At 42.1% G+C, this 18611-nt stretch overlaps 1 protein-coding gene across 1 annotated transcript in view; it reads right to left on the bottom strand.

Moving 5' to 3' along the window:
* pif1 (PIF1 5'-to-3' DNA helicase homolog (S. cerevisiae)) overlaps positions 1–16850 on the bottom strand; it is a 31141-nt gene extending 14291 nt beyond the window's left edge. Inside the window, exons 1-8 of the mRNA XM_078561822.1 lie at positions 16517–16850; positions 11271–12036; positions 9318–9447; positions 8354–8479; positions 7656–7809; positions 5627–5741; positions 3970–4076; positions 1044–1183 (exon numbers count right to left, since the gene is read on the bottom strand). Coding sequence (XP_078417948.1) covers positions 1044–1183; positions 3970–4076; positions 5627–5741; positions 7656–7809; positions 8354–8479; positions 9318–9447; positions 11271–11837 — 1339 coding nt within the window. The 5' untranslated portion in view covers positions 11838–12036; positions 16517–16850. The remainder of the gene's footprint in view (positions 1–1043; positions 1184–3969; positions 4077–5626; positions 5742–7655; positions 7810–8353; positions 8480–9317; positions 9448–11270; positions 12037–16516) is intronic.
* Positions 16851–18611: the final 1761 nt, after the last annotated feature.

The raw sequence follows: 18611 nt of genomic DNA, 5'->3' as shown, positions 1-18611 counted from the left end.
GGTCAGCAGAAAGCTCCCCATCATTCCGCGCTAACTTTGTAATGTCCTTCAAAAGAGGTCATGTTGATGAAGTGGGATGCTCTTGAGATGGAAGTTAAGACAGATGAAACAAGCTTTACTCGAAACATAACTTGTGTTACACCAGATCCCGGACTGCTCGATATCACCAGTGAAAATGTTCTATTTCCTGGCATTGAGGTTCCTCACTGGAGTGAAGGAAAACAAAATGGAAGCTTCATGTTGGAAGTAGCTGAATTTCACTTGGGGATCTCTGTCACCTCAGAGTGAAATTTTGAAGTCATAAAACAAGTATTACCTGCTGGATCAGATTTGCACAGCAACTATTTTAATCTGACCATATGAACAACCACACTTCACAATCCTACTAACAATCATTCATCATAGTGCAGAGGCTGAACTGTTTGGCCACAGAGCAACAAGCAGCTATATCATCAGAACATTCAAGCATTTCTCTTATCTTCACTTCATGGAGTACCCTGAACACAAATGTAAAACCAGTCAATTAAAAAGAATTACAAATCCAGTCGTAAAGGGAAAACCTATTGGGATGCACATGAGAGGCTGACTGAATAATTCAACATGACTCAATAAACACAAACTGGATGAATCATTACTGTATGATGATTATATCCAGTGAGATCCCCAAAATGTAATTATGTTTCTAACTTCTCCCAGTTCTGATGAAATGTCACAGGCCTGAAACATTAGCTCTGTTTCGCTCCACAGATGCTGCCATAACCCGAGTATTTCCATCATCTTCTGTTCTTATTTCAGATCCCCAGCATCCAAAGAATTCTGCTTTTTGATTAGTCCCCCAAGTGTACCCTTTGTTTACTGAACAGCTGCTGTAGAATTACAAATAATGCTGGATGGTTAAAAACTTGATGGATCAGATAGCCTGGGTGGAAATAGGCACATTTGGAGTTTGCAAGAAAGCAAATGCTGAATAACTCTGTCAGCAGCACAGAATAGGTGTTGGCTGGATCAGTTACAGAATGCTATACAGCATCTTCGGCCATTACCTGGTAACTGCTGGAGCTTTTGCTCATTGGTCGATTCCACATCATCTTTGTGTGTGCAAAGCCGGGTTGCTAGGATTCCATCTCGATCTATCTTCTGGTTGGCTGTATTGATCAACTGGACTGCAACTTCTTCTGGGCATCTGATTTCAGGAGAGATTTATTTTTTCAGAACAGCCTTCAGTAATTTCCAATATACATCAACAGAATAGTCAGACTTCCACCATTGATGCTGCTCCCAGGGCAGCCAGCACAAAAAGCTTTAGTTAGCAGCTGGATAGATCCTGACATTATTTCACTGGCCACCACTTTCTACCTAAATGTATAGTGCACAAAATGAGCCCTGAGGGAGCAGATGCAGTGGAGTACCTAGTCAGTGTGGTATTCCAGTCAGATGCCCAGCTTATGAACTACTAATCGATTCAGAGCAACGTTCCCTCTAAGCCACACAGCATCCTGAAAGTTATCACACAAGTTGCGCACAAGTCAGCCCCTTTAAAATTACCCCGCTTGCGCAGTCACACAAATAATTTAAAGGGACCACATACTTAAAGAAATCGCCCATACACTCCAAATAAAAAAAATTCCAGGGAACATTGGCGCAGAGTTACAAATTAAAAGAAATGGTGAAGATAATATAGGCCACACGACACAACTAGTTATTGCTAAGCTAATTGATGAATCATAGATACTGGCCATTTTGCTCAGCAAGTCCACACCAGTGCTTTTTGTCCACATCAAACTTTTGATACAGATTGTTCCAGCTTTCTTTCCTCATCTTTAATATCCATTTCAATAAACTGCAGAGTAAGATAATGATAATAATGATTTGGTGATCGTTTAGTGAGGGTTACATATTGACCAGGGCATCAGAGAGAATGCTCCTGCCCTTCTTTGAATCATGGAATCTTTTACATCCACCCGAAAGGGCGGTTAAGGCCTTGACTTTGTGGGTGGAATTGTCCCAAATTTGCACTAAGTGCGGTAGCGAGTGTGAAAAATGACGTTTTCCCTGCCGGCCAGAATGGCAGGTTTTTCACACCATATCGTCCCATTCCCGCCTCATTAATTATGGAGCCACAGAAAACACGCCGTTTCGCTGGTGAGCGGCCTCTGAATCGCCCGTCACACCGTTACCTCACCGTTTCCTCACTCCGGGTGCCATATCTAAATTGCAGCCGCACACAGAGTTCTTAACGCTCACAGCCCAGGACTGCTCCAGTGAAGACATGGCCCGAAAGCCAAGAAGAGTTCAGTGACCTGTCACTGGAATGCCTTGTGGAGGCCCCCCCGTGATGTCCTCTACCCCCATTCTGGCCACAGATGTCCAGCAATCTCACCACTCTGGCTTGGGAGGCAGTGGCAGCGGTGGTCAGTGCCAACGCTGCCCAGAAGAGGTTGGCCATTAGCTTCCATCCCAGAAAGAGGATGAATGATCACATCCGTGCCGCCAGAGTAAGGCAACCATCTCATCACTCTAAACTCACAAGCCCATCACACAGTCACTGGCATCTCACTCACTGCCAGCTCAAGGGACATCTCACTCTCTCGCACACATCCTCACATCTCCATCTGGCCTCATCTGCTCTGGAGATTGCCTCCTCAGCCCTCACCATCTTGAGGCCACTTGTACAGATCAACATGTACCCTCACATGGACCCTGTGATACTCCCTTCCCCAGTACAGCCTCTTCCCTTGCCTGAGGTCACTTCTCCCCCTTCCCCAAGCAAGCCCTAGCTCTGCAGCCGTTGAAAGGCCACTCCCACCTTGCGGCCGATGTGCTAGGTAGAGACCTGCCCATGAGCCCTCCTAAAAGTGATGTGGTGCTGTCTGCAAAGCCTGGCACGGATGACCGCGAGTGCTGCTCTAAGCAAGGTAGGCAAACAAACCTTGAAGTACTGAGTGAAGTGCAGCCCACCGGGTGCACATCACTTGTGTACAATTGCGAAACAAGTTGGCGTGATGCCCGGACGATCCAGCGTCGGGGGTGGGTAGGGGGGATGACTCTGGCGAGCAGGGCTTATCATGGGATGCTAAAGTATTGAAATTAGGTTCCCGACATGCGATGGGGAGAAAACGCGGCCCACCATTAACGGGCGGAGTGGAAAATCGCAAACTAGTTTCACAACGGTGTAAAACCAATTTTTTGGCCTTCTCGTCATATGGTCTGCTCACCCCCACCATGACGCCCGCCGCCAACAGGAGCGAAAAATTCCAGCCTATGTCTTATCTGAAAGTTGCACCTTAGATTGTGGAATACTGTACTGGATTATGCGCTCAAGTCTCTGGAACGGGTCTTGAATCCACAACCTTCTGCCTCTGCCACCCCCAGAGACAAGTCTGGTACAATTACACTTCATTAGAGTGACAGTAGCTCACTGGCTCATATAATTTCTCTTACTACAATGCTCCCCAAATGAAAAATAGAACAAGAAAATCATGACTTGCTGTTTTCAACAGATGGAATGGGAGGAGGGGATAGGTCCTTTTTTGGCCAAACTCAGTTAAACAATCTCTAACAAAATTGCAAGTATTCAAATCATTGTAAATATTTATTGGGCACTTAGTAAGAACATAAAATAACATTTTAGAAATGGGAGAAGGCCATTAGGCCCAATTTTTGAAGAATCAATCGCACTTAGAGTAGCCCTCAATCCCTTTCTTCTCTCCAGTAACAAATTCAACTGTCTCTTAAATTTTTTAATATGGTTTACCTCAGTGGCTATATCTGCCGTGCTTTGGACAGATTTTCATTGTCAAATATAACAAGCTTCATTCAACTTGATGGAATACCTGATTTATCCCACACATACACAAACTGCAATAACAATTTGGTGACTGCAATAAACAGTCACTAAATGCATCACTGAAAATGGAAGGTACAAGATGTTTCCTTGCAGGATACTCTACTATGTAATGGAATACTTGCCTCCCAAGCCGAATAACCTGCAACATTGCAATGAACTTTTTATCGGTTTGTCTTCGCACATCCGTTAGTTCCATGTTCATATGGATACACTTCTGCCAACTCTTAGCCTTGAATAAAGTACAAAGAGCATTCACTTTACTGAGCAATTGAACAGAGGTTCCTAAAATCCAGCAAATGGAACAGAGTATTACTTCCTGTAATTTCTTCCCCACTTACAAAATAATTATAACAAAGCAGTGAACACAATTATGTATTCTCCGTGTTTGGTTTCCTCCTTTTGCACTTCTTCTCCTGCCCCTCATGGTGTAACCTCTAGAGATAATCAATTCCACTGCCTATTCTCTTAATAGAACGGAGGGCAATTAAATATTTTATAATTTGCAGCTTTAAAGAACGTCGTTTGTGACTGACGTTATGATCTGATCCAATATTTTTCAAAATCATGATTGTCCGGACAGAGTAGACAGAGAGAGAAACTGTTCTCATTGACAGAAGGTTCAAAAACCAGAGAAAACTGATTTAATGTGACTGGCAAAAGAACCAGAGGCAAAATGAGGAAACAACTTTTTTAACTGAGTGGTTTGGATAGAACCATGGAAAAGTTACAGCACAGAAGGAGGCCATTCGGCCCATCTTGTCCATGCCAGCCCGAAGACACCCAGGTGCCCTTTCTAATCCCACCTTCCTGCACCCGGCCCAAAGCCCTGCAGCTTACAGCATCTGAAATGCACCGCCTCTAAGTGTGGTGGAGGCAGATTCAATCATGGCTTTCAAAACAGAATTGGACATGCATCTGAAGGGATAAGATTTGCAGGGTTACAGGGAAAAGGCAAGGAACTGGGACTAGCTAAATTCCTCTTAAAAGAGCTAGCACAGATACAACAAACTGAAATAAAAAAAAACAGAAAATACTGGTCTGACAGCATCTGTGGAGAGAGAAACAGGGTTAACATTTCGAGTCCGTATGACTCTTCCTCTTCATACCTGCTGAGCTTTTCCAGCATTTTCTGTTTTTATTTCAGATTTCCAGCATCTGCAGTATTTTGCTTTTATCTTACAACAAGCCATAAGGCCTTGTTCTGTGCCAATATCATTCTTGATTCTATCAGCCAAGACCTTCATAATAAAAAAAATTCCCCAAATCTAGTCAGATTGGATAACACCCTCCTACACTCTGCAACTTATTCAAGTTGGCTGTTGTAGTTCTCTGTCCCAAAGTCCGATGCATGGCTACTGAAACTTTTGAACACAAAACACAATAAACTTGCAACAAAGATCCTCCCAACATCATCAGTGCTTAAAAGGAGTAGCTGATGGCACATCAACAGTAGATGCCGAATCGTTGACCATTTTAACACTTTGATATGCTTAAAAACAGTTACACCTGCAATTCTCCATGATGTTGCACTACATGTTGACAACTTGTAATTGGTTGTCTGTTGGGCACAGGCTGTACAAGAAAAAACAATTCACAGTTCTTGCACCTTAATCCATTGTGTGTCAGGAGCAGGCACTTAAAGATGCTCCAAACTCAACCGTGTTTCATTGCACTGAGCATCGCTTAGGAAACAAGGCGGTGGAAATTTTTTTTTTTTTGCAAAACATGGAAACCCTTTTCGTTAATAAAGAAAAGGATTTGGATTAGTTAACTCATTACCTGGAAGCAAAATTTGTATTTTTCATTTCTTCGGGACACAGGAGGAAGCTGTAGAAAATCTCCACAGACTATCAACTGGATTCCACCAAATGGTTCATTGCATTTCCGAATGATCCTGCAATAATAAAATGGAACACTGAATCAGCTCAAGACACTCAGCGACCAGTCACTACAAAGGAATAGGAGAGCCATCCATAAACATGAAACCATCCTTCATCTTTTCACATCAATTTAAGGAAATTTTATAATTCTAATACTTGGGATTTTCAGAGCCTCATTCAATCATGTTGTAAGTAAGTATCTATAAAAATAGTCAACAAAGTGGTGGCCAGTATTTCTCAAGTCAAAGTCACGATACGTATGCCCTGTTCTGCATTGATGTTGTCCACAAGTAAACTTTTTTTTATTATTCACTCATGGGGCATGGGCTTCGCTGGCTGGGCCAGCATTTATTGCCCATCCCTAGTTGCCCTTGAGAAAGTGGTGGTGAGCTGCCTTCTTGAACTGCTGCAGTCATGTGATGTAGGTACACCCACAATGCTGTTAGGAAAGGAGTCTCCAACAAATTCCATCTGAGATAGAGCACCTTAAGCAGATTAAAACACATGAGGTATATGGTAACAAGTACCATTAAAAACCTCAGCGCCGCTACTCTATGAAACCCATTATAATCACATCCATTTCTGTTTACTGTATTAACAAACTGCATTTATATAGTGCCTTTAACATAGAAAAGCATCCCATTACGCTTTACAGGAAACAATGACAGTAAGCCAAGGAAAGAAATATTAGGACAGGGTCATCAAAGACTTGGTGAAAAAGATAGGCTTTAAGAACAGCATTAAAGGTGAATAGGAATGTGGGGAAGCAGAGGGAGGGAATTTCAGAGCATGAGCCTGGGTGTCTGAAGGCACAGCCACCAGTGGCGGAGTGAAGGGAGGAAGGGGTACACAAGAGGTCAGAGTCAGAGTTCAAAGAGGAGAAAAGGGATGAAAATTTTAAATTGAAAGTGCTGAACGACTGAGAGCCAATGTACATTACCAAGGACAAAAGTGATGGTGAGATGGTCTTGCTGCAGGCCAGGATATAGGCAGCAGGATGAACTGAAGTTTACAGAGTATGCAGGATGGGAAACCAGCCAGAAGAGCAATTGAATAGTCAAGACTGGAGGTGACAAAAGGCATCAATTGGAGTTTCAACAACAGGTTGGCTAATATTAGAGATGGAAATAGGCAGCCTTTGTGATGTAGGATGTACAGGATTGAATCAAGGTTGAACAGAACGCCAAGATTACAAACAATTCAATACGAGACAATCAGTAGGAAGGCTGAATCAGAGAAGAGAGTATGGACATTGTGGCATGGGCAGAAGATGGTTTCAGTGCTCCTATTTGTGGCTCATCTAAGATAAGCAGTCTAATAGTACAGAGACAGTAAAGAGATTGAGAGGTGATAGTGAGGTAGAGCTGATTATTGTTAGTGTACAAGTGGAAGCTAATGACATGCCTTTGAATGTCACCAAATTAGACCATTTTATGATGCTCGTCAGCCAAATATCATCCCCATCATACATGAACAGAAAGCAAACGGACAATATTCTCAGCTTGTTAACAGTGTTATACTTTCAGAAACCACTGCGGGGTTAACAGGTTCAAGAATACAGGGTTATCAGAAAAGCATCATTTACGGAATTGCACATTTGCCAAGTTCCTTGCTGTGATGAGTACCATAAAAACAGCAAAAAGCACAATCTGGAACATTAGTGGTCTAGGTACAAATGACTAACAAAATGGATCTGCTGTGCTCTTGTGTGAAAGCAATCTGCACAGGTCAGATGCTTCCTTCTAAGAAACGTGGCCACATTCAACAAGGCGGGGATTTTTCACACATCTAATAGTAAACTGTGAACAGCATCTCCTCTTAGCCACTGACAGGGTGCAGCAGTAATATTACAATACATGTTCCTATTAAAAAGGAGAGGGATAGAAAAATAACTATGCTACAGTGGTCTTGCAGCTCATATGACATACCTGGCCACTGCTTCAAGTTTGTCAAAGAATTCTCCTTCTATCATGGAAATTTCATCTATGATAAGGTGTCTGCAGCTTTGCCACTGTCTTAGAATCCCAGATCTCTGAGCCAGCTCTACACACTGTTGCAAGGGAGCTTTTCCTGAGCCGATTCCTAATGACAAAAAAAAATCCAAAATCTGTAACACATTTTAGAGAGAGGAGCATTCACTCCGGTCCTTTCACTACGTCAAATCTCAAACTCTTAAGACATTTGTTCATTCATAGCAATGTTTTGATCATTTGCAGCATTCAAAATATGGTTAAGAATCAGAAGTATAGAAAAAAAGAAGGCAATGGCAAGAGAGCAGTATATGTTTTGGAATGTTCTAGCACAAACTTGATGGGGTGAATAGCCTCAGTCTATGTTTTGAACCTCTGCAGATTGAGAGAACTATTTATATAGTGCCTGGTCACTTGAAAATACAAAACTAAATGTTGGAGTCCAAAACCAGCTGTTCATCAGGGTCATGGTATTAGTGAACATTAGTTTGTTGAGAGGCATAGTTTCCGACTCCGCCATGTGTGTTTTTTTTTTGCGATGTGCACTTTGATTTAGACCCTCTTGGCAGTCCTGTAGCAAAAATACCATCTAATGACCCTTCTCTCATTCCTAGTCTTGTGCAGTTTACTATATAGTACTGTGGCACACACCGAACCTGCAAATGCATGGAGAGTTGTTCCTCCAATGTGACAGGCAGCCACTCCAGTACTCGCTGTGGTATAGGTACTTTTTGGAGGCAATGCTCCCACAATCCTCTTCAGCAAGAAAGATTTCCCAGTTCCTTGATTTAAAGTTAAAAAGAAAGAAAGTGAGTGGTTAGGAAAGTATGATTGGTAGATATCATGAGAAAAATCAGTGTCAGTATGACGACATTTTATCTCATAATCAACATCATAGCTTTGAAATAGGGTACAGATCTGTCACCTCTGTCCTAACAATTGCATTAGATCATATCTCGGAAAATTACCCTGTATGACATTTCTGCTCCTCATGCTAGCCTTGCCCTTCTCTGAGCAACACCTATCCATTTACCTCTGGGTAACGCTTACCCATGGAAAGCATTGCCTTGTGAACATGTAACCACAAAACACTGATTTACCTACAGCTAATTTTACTTCCATTCTTCAAGAGCTAACCAGGCAAGAGTAAGTTTGGCCTGGATTCCAGATAACAGAGGTGGAATAACAACATGCAAACCCACCAAGCTCCCCATTCCATACAGACTGCATTTGACAAAATGAATAAAGTATAAAGCACCTCTGGGCTGGTATAAAATGCAGGGGTAAGAAGTGGGAAGGAAAGAGGAAATGGAAGGATCCCAAATTTCCTCAGGAATCTTTAACGCCTGCTGACCCCACCAAAGATGGCAGGGCTTGGCTGTGCTGGATTTCTGTCACTTTCAGGATAATCTGGTCTGCCTTGTATGATGATAAACTTCTGTTTGTCCCTTACTTGTACCAGCCATATATCCAAGCAAACATTCTGCTTTGCCGTTGTATAATACTTTGAGCCACCCTATACTAAATAATTTATAATTTGGGTCAGAAACCATTGTATTTTTCTACAAGAAATGTCTCCACAATCTACCTCTTTTAGCCTAACTATAGCCACTGAATTACCAGCACTTCCGGTGAAGAAGATATTCTTTCCTTTCAGGATCATGCCCAGGATGTGCGACTGTTCCTTTGTGAGCTTCCTTACCACTGGCATTGACAAGGTGGGCTTTTTGGCAGGTTTCATCTCTGTAACCTGCATCAGGGCAATATACAAACATCAAAAAGCCTTTTCTCTTTTATTTTCTAAACCTCCCCAACCATCCCCACCCCCCCCACCCCCTCACTTTACTGCTTTATGATCTACTGTAAAAAACTTAGGGAGGAACTTTAACAGATAAAACATGGGGTTAACAAAAGAAATTAGAATCCCAACCGACCTCCAATCCACCCACTTCTGGCTTTAACACAGATGCGAAGGTGGACAGCCAACCCACTCCACTGGCATTTTAAATACAATAATGAGGTGCAAGCCTCCCTGTTGTCCAGCTTTTCAACTTTAGTAGTGGTCAGCCAGGTTTCCCCAAGGGGAATGAGTGTAAGAGTGTGCCAAAAGAGCAGAGGATTTCAACTTGTAATACTCACAATAAGTGTGTCACATTGTCATGAAGAGATATTAATGTATATAATGTTATTTGAAATTTTTTTTAAAAAAAAAGGTTTAGTGTCTGTGTCTGTGTGTGTGTTAATTGGATTAAAGCCAGCTAGTCTGTGTGCTTTGATGTATAGTAGTTTTGAGATGTAAACAGTAAGGTAAAGGGTGCATTTGCATTTTGTTGAATAAACCATTCAAAGACTGGGGTGTGAAATCTTGCACCTAGCTAGGAGACACCAAGCAATATGTTTATATTATTAATAAATTGGTACTATGAAAGGGGTTTTATTTGTTAGGGGAGGTGGAGTCAAAGGACCTGGTGATACAATGAGAACTTGCATTCAAAGGGAAAGGTTGGGTATAACAGAGGAGTTGTGTGTGTGCAGGTCAGAGGCATGTAAGATCTAAGCCTGTAAGCCTACCACTGTCTGCGAAAGAACAAATTGAAAGGAACCTCATTTTGAATTCGTAAGGTGATAAATGCTTTGCCTGGCTCTGTTTAAGTCTATTGGTTATTGTTGCCTTAGTGGAGATTAATTTGGGAATTTGTTAAAAGTTATGATAGTAGTAATTTGTAACCATGTATACGTGTTTAATTTATTGTAAATTAATAAATGTTTCATTTAGTTTGATATAAAAACCTCTCAAGAACTGGTCATATTCCTGAATTTAGAGCTGCAACTCAAAACATACCACTTGAAAATATAGGTTTAAAGTTTCCCTCTGGGATTTTAAATAACTCAGCCTTTACAAAATGCTGTGTCATAACACATATACATGGATTTTAGTGACAAATAAAGAACAGATATCATGAAGAATTCAGGTGTAGTTGAATTTGGGAGCTGTCCAATCTCATTTCACTCTAGACCCTCAATGCTAATAAAGAGAGTAGCACCCTACTCTGAACTGAAGTCAAACCCAGGATCCAAAGGTAAATGGATGGGATAGGAAGAGGTTTTGTAGCCTTAAGTATGGATTTTAAAAAAAATGTTATTCCTGGTTTCTTCCCATTTGGTCACATGATTATACGATAAATACCACAGTGAAACTTTATGAAGCTGTTGCCCTATCTCCATGCAGTCCCTTAGTTGAGAATTGAGAGAGATTTGCATGCAATTTGTCTTTCTCGATGCTACCCTATTCACAATATCCAGGAGGGCAGATATACAAGGCAGGAGGGGGAAGACTACCCTACAATTTTCTCAGTGAAAGGAACATCTCTTGCCTGCTTGGCACCTTTCTTGACAGTCCATCTGGCATGGGGAAAATATGGGCACAAGCAGCCCATAACACAGTACACCAAAGCTGTCATACCACATCATCCTTCAAGCCAACCAGCTTTCTGTTTTCCTGCAAGCATTCTGGTATGCCACGTAGTACTAAAACCAACATTAAATAAACCAGCTTGGGAAAGGATTACCTACCAGACAGTTTTCAGATGAGATGGTCCGTAGTCGTTTGATCTGCTTGCTTGGCCCTGGGATGCCTACTTGATTTCTCAGGCCTTTGGTAGAAATTGGTGTCTGCACAGTCCCCTGCGACTGAAGCTCATTAGCTCGTTTCAAGTCCTGTGCCTGCACAGGGCTGATTGTATCAAATGTCCGTGGAAGTGTGGAGAGCAGCCGCGTTCGGCCACTGACCGGTTTGCTGATCTTCTTATCTGCAGCGTATTTAATGGCAAGTGTCTTAAAGAGTACTTTCAGTTTATCTGGTGGACAGTTCGAAACCAGGATCTGAATATTGTCAGGGATCAGTTTAATGGAGCTCTTCCCGTCCCGAAGAAACTGCGTGAAAAGTTGGATTTCACGGAGGGTGAAGTTTTGGGACAGCTTGCCATCGTGCACTTGAAGAATAAGGTCGCGGAATTCATTGCGCCCAAGGGTGATAATGGCATTGCGAATGCTTTTGCGCTTGGTCGCCTGGCCAGCTGGGTTGAGGTATTCAATTGTCACGCTGCATTGAACCTCAGCGCCTGAAGAGGCAGGGAACATTCTGCTCTGCAAGTGAAAACAAGTGTTGTCGTAGAAATTTCAAATAAAACGAGTCAAGAGTTGTACTATTGTATCAGGTGTTGGCAGGTTCAGCATTTCTAACTGAGTTTCATATAATGGAGAAAATAGTAAAGTTACACCAATCAGTGAAAAATCCTTGCAGGCTGGTTTCTATTTCACTGGACATGTGGCACAGGTGCTGCAAGCAAACAATAACCAGACTTAATGGAGCATAAAGATAGATGGTTTTGTTCTGTACAGAGGACTTCACTTTTGATCTGGTTTCAAAACCATTCCTCAAGGTTAAAATAAAACTTGCATAAAAAGCACCTTTCACCATCACTGGAGTTTTAGAGCTAATGAAGTATTTTTTGAAGTGTAGTCACTGTTGTGATATAGGCAACCTGGTAGCCAATATGTGCACAGCAAACTCCCACAAACAGCAAATGTGATAATGATTGCATAATCTGTTTTTTGTGATACTGGTGAAGCATAAATATTGGCCAGGTCACCATGGACAATTCCCCTGTTCTTAGAAATAATATGGTGAGATATTTTACATCGCAGTAAGAGTGCAAGAGCAATAGTGGTAGGGGACTCAATAGTGAGGGGTGCAGCCGTAGATGTGAATCCAGGATGGCGCGTTGCCTTTCTGGTGCCAAGGTCAAGGATGTCACATAACAGCTGCAGGGCACTCTGAAGGGGGAGGGTGAACAATCAGAGGTTGTGGTTCACAATGGTACCAATGACATTGGTAGAAAGAGGGATGAAGTCCTGCAACAAGAATTTAAGGAGCTAGGTAGCATATTAAAAAGCAGGACCTCAAAGGTTGTAATCTCTGGATTACTCCCCGTGCCATGTGCTAGTGAGTGTAGGAATAGGAGGATAGAGAGGGTGAATGCGTGGCTGAAGAGATGGTGCAGGAGGGAGGCCTTTAGTTTCCTGGATCACTGTGTCTGTTTCTGGCAAAGGTGGGTCTGTACAAGTCGGACGGGTTGCACCTGAACCAGAACAGGACCAACATCCTTATGGGGAAGTTTGCTACTGCTGTTGTGTGGGGGGTTTAAATTAATTCAGCAGGGGGGTAGGATACAGAGTGAAGGTACAGTAGGAGGTGATGCATAGCCAAATATAGAAGAGAAACTAAGTCAGTCTGGAAGGCAGAGCAAATATAGACCTGTTAAGGCACAAGGGAATAATGCAAGGCTGGATTGCATATATTTTAACGCAAGGAGCCTTACAAGTAAGGCAGATGAATCGAGGGCATTGATGAACACATGGGAATATGATATTGTTGCTATCACAGAGACATGGTTGAGGGGACGGCAGAACTGGCAGCTCAATATTCCAGGGTATAAAATCTTCAGGTGTGATGAGGGTGGGGGTGGGTAAAAGAGGAGGTGGCATTGCACAATTGATCAAGGAGTCAACTACTGCAGTAAGGAGGGATGGTATCTTGGAAGGTTCTTCAAATGAGGCCATATGAGTAGAAGTTAAAAACAAAAAGAGGAAAATCACACTGCTGGGAGCATACTATAGGCCTCCAAACAGTCAGGGTAGATAGAGGAGCAAATATGTAGGCAAATCTCAGAAGTGTAAAAATAATAGGGTAATAATAGTAGGGGATTTCAACTTCCCCAATATTAACTGGGATAGTCTTGGTGTGAAAGGCTTAGAGGGGGCGGAATTCTTAAAGTACATCCAGGAGAGATTTTTGAGCCAGCACGTAGAAAGTCCTACAAGAAAAGGGGCGGTACTGGACCTAGTCTTAAGGAATGAAGCTAGGCAAGTGGTAGAAGTGTCAGTGGGGATGCATTTCAGGGATAGTGACCATAACTCTGTAAGATTTAAGGTAGTTATGGAAAAAGAGAAAGATGGGCCGGAAATAAAGGTCCTGAATTGGGGGAAGGCAGATTTCAATATGATAAGACAGGATCTGACCAAAGTGGACTGGGAGCAGCTGCTTGTAGGGAAGTCTACATCAGACCAGTGGGAGTCATTCAAAAAGATAATAGTGAGAGTTCAGGGCCAACATGTTCCTCTAAAGGTGAAGGGTAGGACCAACAAGTCCAGGAAACCCTGGATGTCAAGGGACATAGAGGATTGGATAAGGAAAAAAGGAGGCTTATGGCAAATACAGAGGGCTAAAAACAGCGGAAGTCCTAGAGGAGTATAGAAAGTGTGGGGGGGTACTTTAAAAAGTAATTAGGAGAGCGAAGAGGTGGCATGAAAAAAACACTGGCGGGCAAGATAAAGGAAAATCCCAAGGCATTTTATAAATATATTAAGGGCAAGAGGAGAACCAGGGAAAGAGTAGGGCCCATTAGGGACTAAAGTGCCAATTTGTACGTAGAGCTGGAGGACGTAGGTGAGGTTTTAAATTATTACGTTTTATCTGTGTTCACTATGGAGAAGGACGATATAGGTGTAGAAATCAGGGAGGGAGACTGTGATATACTTGAACAAATTAGCATTGAAAGGGAGGAGCCCTGCAGAGGAGAGTCACCAGGATGTTGTCTGGGCTGGAGCGTTTCAGCTATGAAGAGCGACCGGATAGGCTAGGGTTGTTTTCCTTAGAGCAGAGAAGGCTGAGGGGGGGAACCTGATAGAGATATACAAAAATATGAGAGGCATAGATAGGAAGAAACATTTTCCCTTCGTGGAGGTGTCAATAACCAGGGGGCACAGATTTAAGGTAAGGGGCAGGAGGTTTAGAGGCGATTTGAGGAAACATTTTTTCATCCAAAGGGTGGTTGGAGTCTGGAACACACTGCCTGAGGGGGTGTTGAGGCAGGAACCCTCACAACATTTAAGAAGTATTTAGATGAGCACTTGAAACATCATAGCATATAGGGTTACGGGCCAAGTGCTGGAAAATGGAATTAGAATAGATAGATGCTTGTTGGCTGGCACAACACAATGGGCCGAAGGGCATGTTTCTGTGCTGCATAACTCTGTGACTATGACACTCGAGCAGGCGGATGATGCCTCAGTGTATTGCCTCATCCCAAAGACCCTTCTTCAGTGCTACACTGGAGTGTCAGCCTTGATTTTTGTGCTCAAGCCCTGGAGTGGGACTTGAACCCAGAACCTTGTGACTCTGAGGTGAGAGTGCCACAAAATGAGAATATTCTGACTGTACTGCTCAGTTTCTGGAGTTCTATTCATTGTAGTCAATGGCAGTGAAATGTAATGAAGTGTCACTGGCACTCTGGAGTCTGTCTTTCCAGAGTAAAAACTGCAAAAAACAAACTTCAAAAGTAGTAGAAAGTCAGAATTCCATTAAGACAAACAGACAAGTTTACATTTTAAGTGCAATCTTCATCTGTTCTAAAGAAGGTTGGCACCCAAAATTCAATTTTATTTGTTCTCACCACTTATTGTTGACCAACCTCTTTCCAGTATTTTCTGCTTCTTTCAGAAGTAATTTAATTTGTTTCCCTCACAGAGCCAGCATTTGCTCTAAAATGGAATTCACTGCTTTCCTACTCACCAAACTTTTTTCAAATTTGTGTGAACATGTTTCCATTGATAAATATATCTACCTGTATCACATTGTTATCGACAAATGCCAAGATCGAGAACTGGCTTTTTCTTTCCTAAAAGAACGTAACACTTGAATATAACAGAAAATGGTAGAAACACTAAGTGAGGAAGATGGTGGCATAGTGGTGATATCACTGGATTAGTAATAGAGGCCCAGATTAATGCTCTGGGCACATGGGTTCAAATCCCACGATGGCAGCTGGTAGAATTTAAATTCAATTAATAAATCTGGGATATAATACTAATCTCAGCCCAGACTAATGCTCTGGGCACATGGGTTCAAATCCCATGATGGCAGCTGGTAGAATTTAAATTCAATTAATAAATCTGGGATATAATACTAATCTCAATAATGATGACCATGACAACAATCATTTATTGTTATAAAAACCCATTTGGTTCACCAATGCCCATTAGGGAAAGAAATCCACCATCCTTACCTGGTCTGGCCTACACAACAGCTGCTTGACTCTTAACTATCCTCTGAAGTGGCTAAGCAAGCCACTCAATTCAAGGGCAATTAGGGATGGTCAACAAATAGTGATGCCCACATACCATCATAGAATAAAAAAAAGGTCAGGCAGAATCAAGTTAATGTTTTAGGTCATTAACCTTTTGTCAGACTGGCAAAAGTTAGAGACGTTGCAGGTTTTAAGTAAGTACAGGGGCAGGGAAGGGTTGTGAGAAGACGTAAGGCAGTAATGATTAAATAGCAAAAGGGATGAAGGTGCAAAAAGAGAGATTGGGATAAGTAAAAGAAACAAATATTCTAACTCTGGTGGATCCAATTGCAATGGACAAACCAGTAAATGATTCACACATCACAAAATTGGTCCAGCACAAGAGGCTGCCATTTGGCCCATTGTGTCAGCACCAGGTCTCCAAATGAGCAACTCATCTAGTGCCATTCCCCCACCTTCTCCCTTTTCAGGTAACAGTCTAATTCCCTTTTGAATGTTGAAACGGCATCCACCACATTACCAGGCAGTGCATTCCAGACTCTAACCACTAATTCAGCATAACTGCAAATTTTACCATCAGAAAGTTACTGGATTGGCTTCACTCCACCCTAGTTTAACTACAGAATTATCTGTAACATTCCTGCACCACACTGAACCCTTTACAGTACTTACCTGAATATCTGGGTCAATCACAGATTCTGAATCGGTTATGCAAAAAGATTTCTGTTACTGGGCATCACTATTCAACTGTAGATGTAATCGGTCTCACGTTTCTGAATCCTGTGCAGTTCTCACTGATGTGGCTCAATCCACGGGTTGATTAGAATCTCTGCCTGTAGATTTGCTTCGCTGGATTAGTCTTCAAACTGGGACTTCTTCCCTCCACGTATACACACGCTTGTGTAAGTTTACTGATGTGTCTTTAAGTATGGCTGTAAAGGACAGCAACAGCTGATGCTTCCCTACAATCAAGCGCAGGATTTCTCAGGTTCTGTCCCTCTCCGCATCCGCTGCAACTTTCAAATTTGCCAGTACGAGTTTCACCAATCAGAGGAGGGTGCTTTGAATTCTTAGCCAATCACATTTCCGTGCGCCAGGACGGTAGGGGTCAGAGGGCGCACGCTCCATTGTGACATCATTGCGGGGCATTCGGTGGCAACATTTGCGGGTCGAGGAGTGAAATACACATGCCTGGGACAGGCAGGGGCAATACACATTGGGGTAGTTACTATTCGGGGGAAAAAGGCAGGTTAAAAGGCTTGTGGTTCACATCTTTTTCAGGTGAATTATATTATATCAGATTTCCAGAGTCTACAGTTTTATTTAAGGAAGAGGGGAGATCAGAGCCCTCCCAAAGTTTTATAATGCTTTTGTGAAGCGCCTTGGGACGCTTTGTTCCGACAAAGGAAAGGTGCTGAATAAATATCATTGAAAAAATTTGTGTGTAGTACAGGGGTTAAAGAGCGGTTGCATTTAAGTTTTTAAATACTCCATTTCAAAGCCTTTAAACCACTAAAGTTTGCGATATAGCTTCGTTTTTTTTCAATTTGATAAGTTTGCAAACAGAACAATTAATCACGAGATGACATTGTTCCGTCATTGGCCAGGGAGTTAAAGGAGTTACATTTATATTGTTTTGGATTTCCAGCATCCGCTGTATTTTGCTTTTATTTACATTTTATATTGTGCAGTCATGAATGTCTATTGAAGTATTTCTGAAGTGTGGACACTGAGGAAATGCAGCAAGTTCCCACAAAAAGCAAATGTGATAATGACCAGGTTTTTTTGGGTACAAAAGCAAAATACTGCAGATGCTGGAAACCTGAAACAAAAACAGAAAATGCTGGAAAAACTCAGCAGATCTGACAGCATCTTCAGATTAGGCACTTTACAGCCTTTTGGACTTAACATTGAGTTCAACAACTTCAGACCATGAACTCTGTCCTCTATATACACCCCTTTTTAAAAATCTTTTTTTCCAAAATTCATTTTTATTTTTTATCCACTTATTTTTATTTATTTTTATTTTCATTAATTTATTCATTGTTTTATCCACTCTTTTTTATCCCCCCTTATCCCATTTTCGATCCCTTTCCCCCCTCCATCACCCCACCCCCACAAGGGCAATCTGTTACTTGTTCATGTTGTTCTTTCCAGAGTGCTTACCTGCTATTATCACATTCTGCTTTCTTATCTTAATGCCACTACCAGCATCCTTTTTAGTCCTTACCACTACCATTAACAGTCCCTTTGTCTTTTTGTTCATGACATCTTTGTCAATCTCCCCTTTGCTTCCACCTATCACTGGCCATCTATCCAACTTCACCTGCTCCACCCACCTTAAACAGTATAAATTTCATCACATTTCTACTTCTCTGTAGCTCTGAAGAAGGGTCATACAGACTAGAAATGTCAACTCTGCTTCTCTCTCCACAGGTGCTGTCAACTGTTTCTCTCTCCACAGATGCTGTCAGACCTGCTGAGATTTTCCAGCATTTTCTGCTTTTGTTTTTTTATGTTGATTAAGGGATACATATTGACCAGGGCACCAGGAATAACTCCATGTCTTTCTTTGAAATAGTGTCATGCGGTCTTTTACATCCACCTGAGAGGGCAGTTGAGGACTTTTAAAGGTATTATCTGAAAGATAACACCTTCAAACAGTGCAGCACTCACTCGGTACTGTACTGGAGTGTCAGCTTGAGCTTTTTGTGCTCCTGTCTCTACAGCAGAATCTGAACTCAACCTTTCTGACTCAGAGGTGAGA

Source organism: Cetorhinus maximus, chromosome 17 (genome assembly GCF_964194155.1).
Source record: "Cetorhinus maximus chromosome 17, sCetMax3.hap1.1, whole genome shotgun sequence".
NCBI classification, from domain to species: domain Eukaryota; kingdom Metazoa; phylum Chordata; class Chondrichthyes; order Lamniformes; family Cetorhinidae; genus Cetorhinus; species Cetorhinus maximus.
This window is presented reverse-complemented; position numbering and strand designations above follow the sequence as displayed.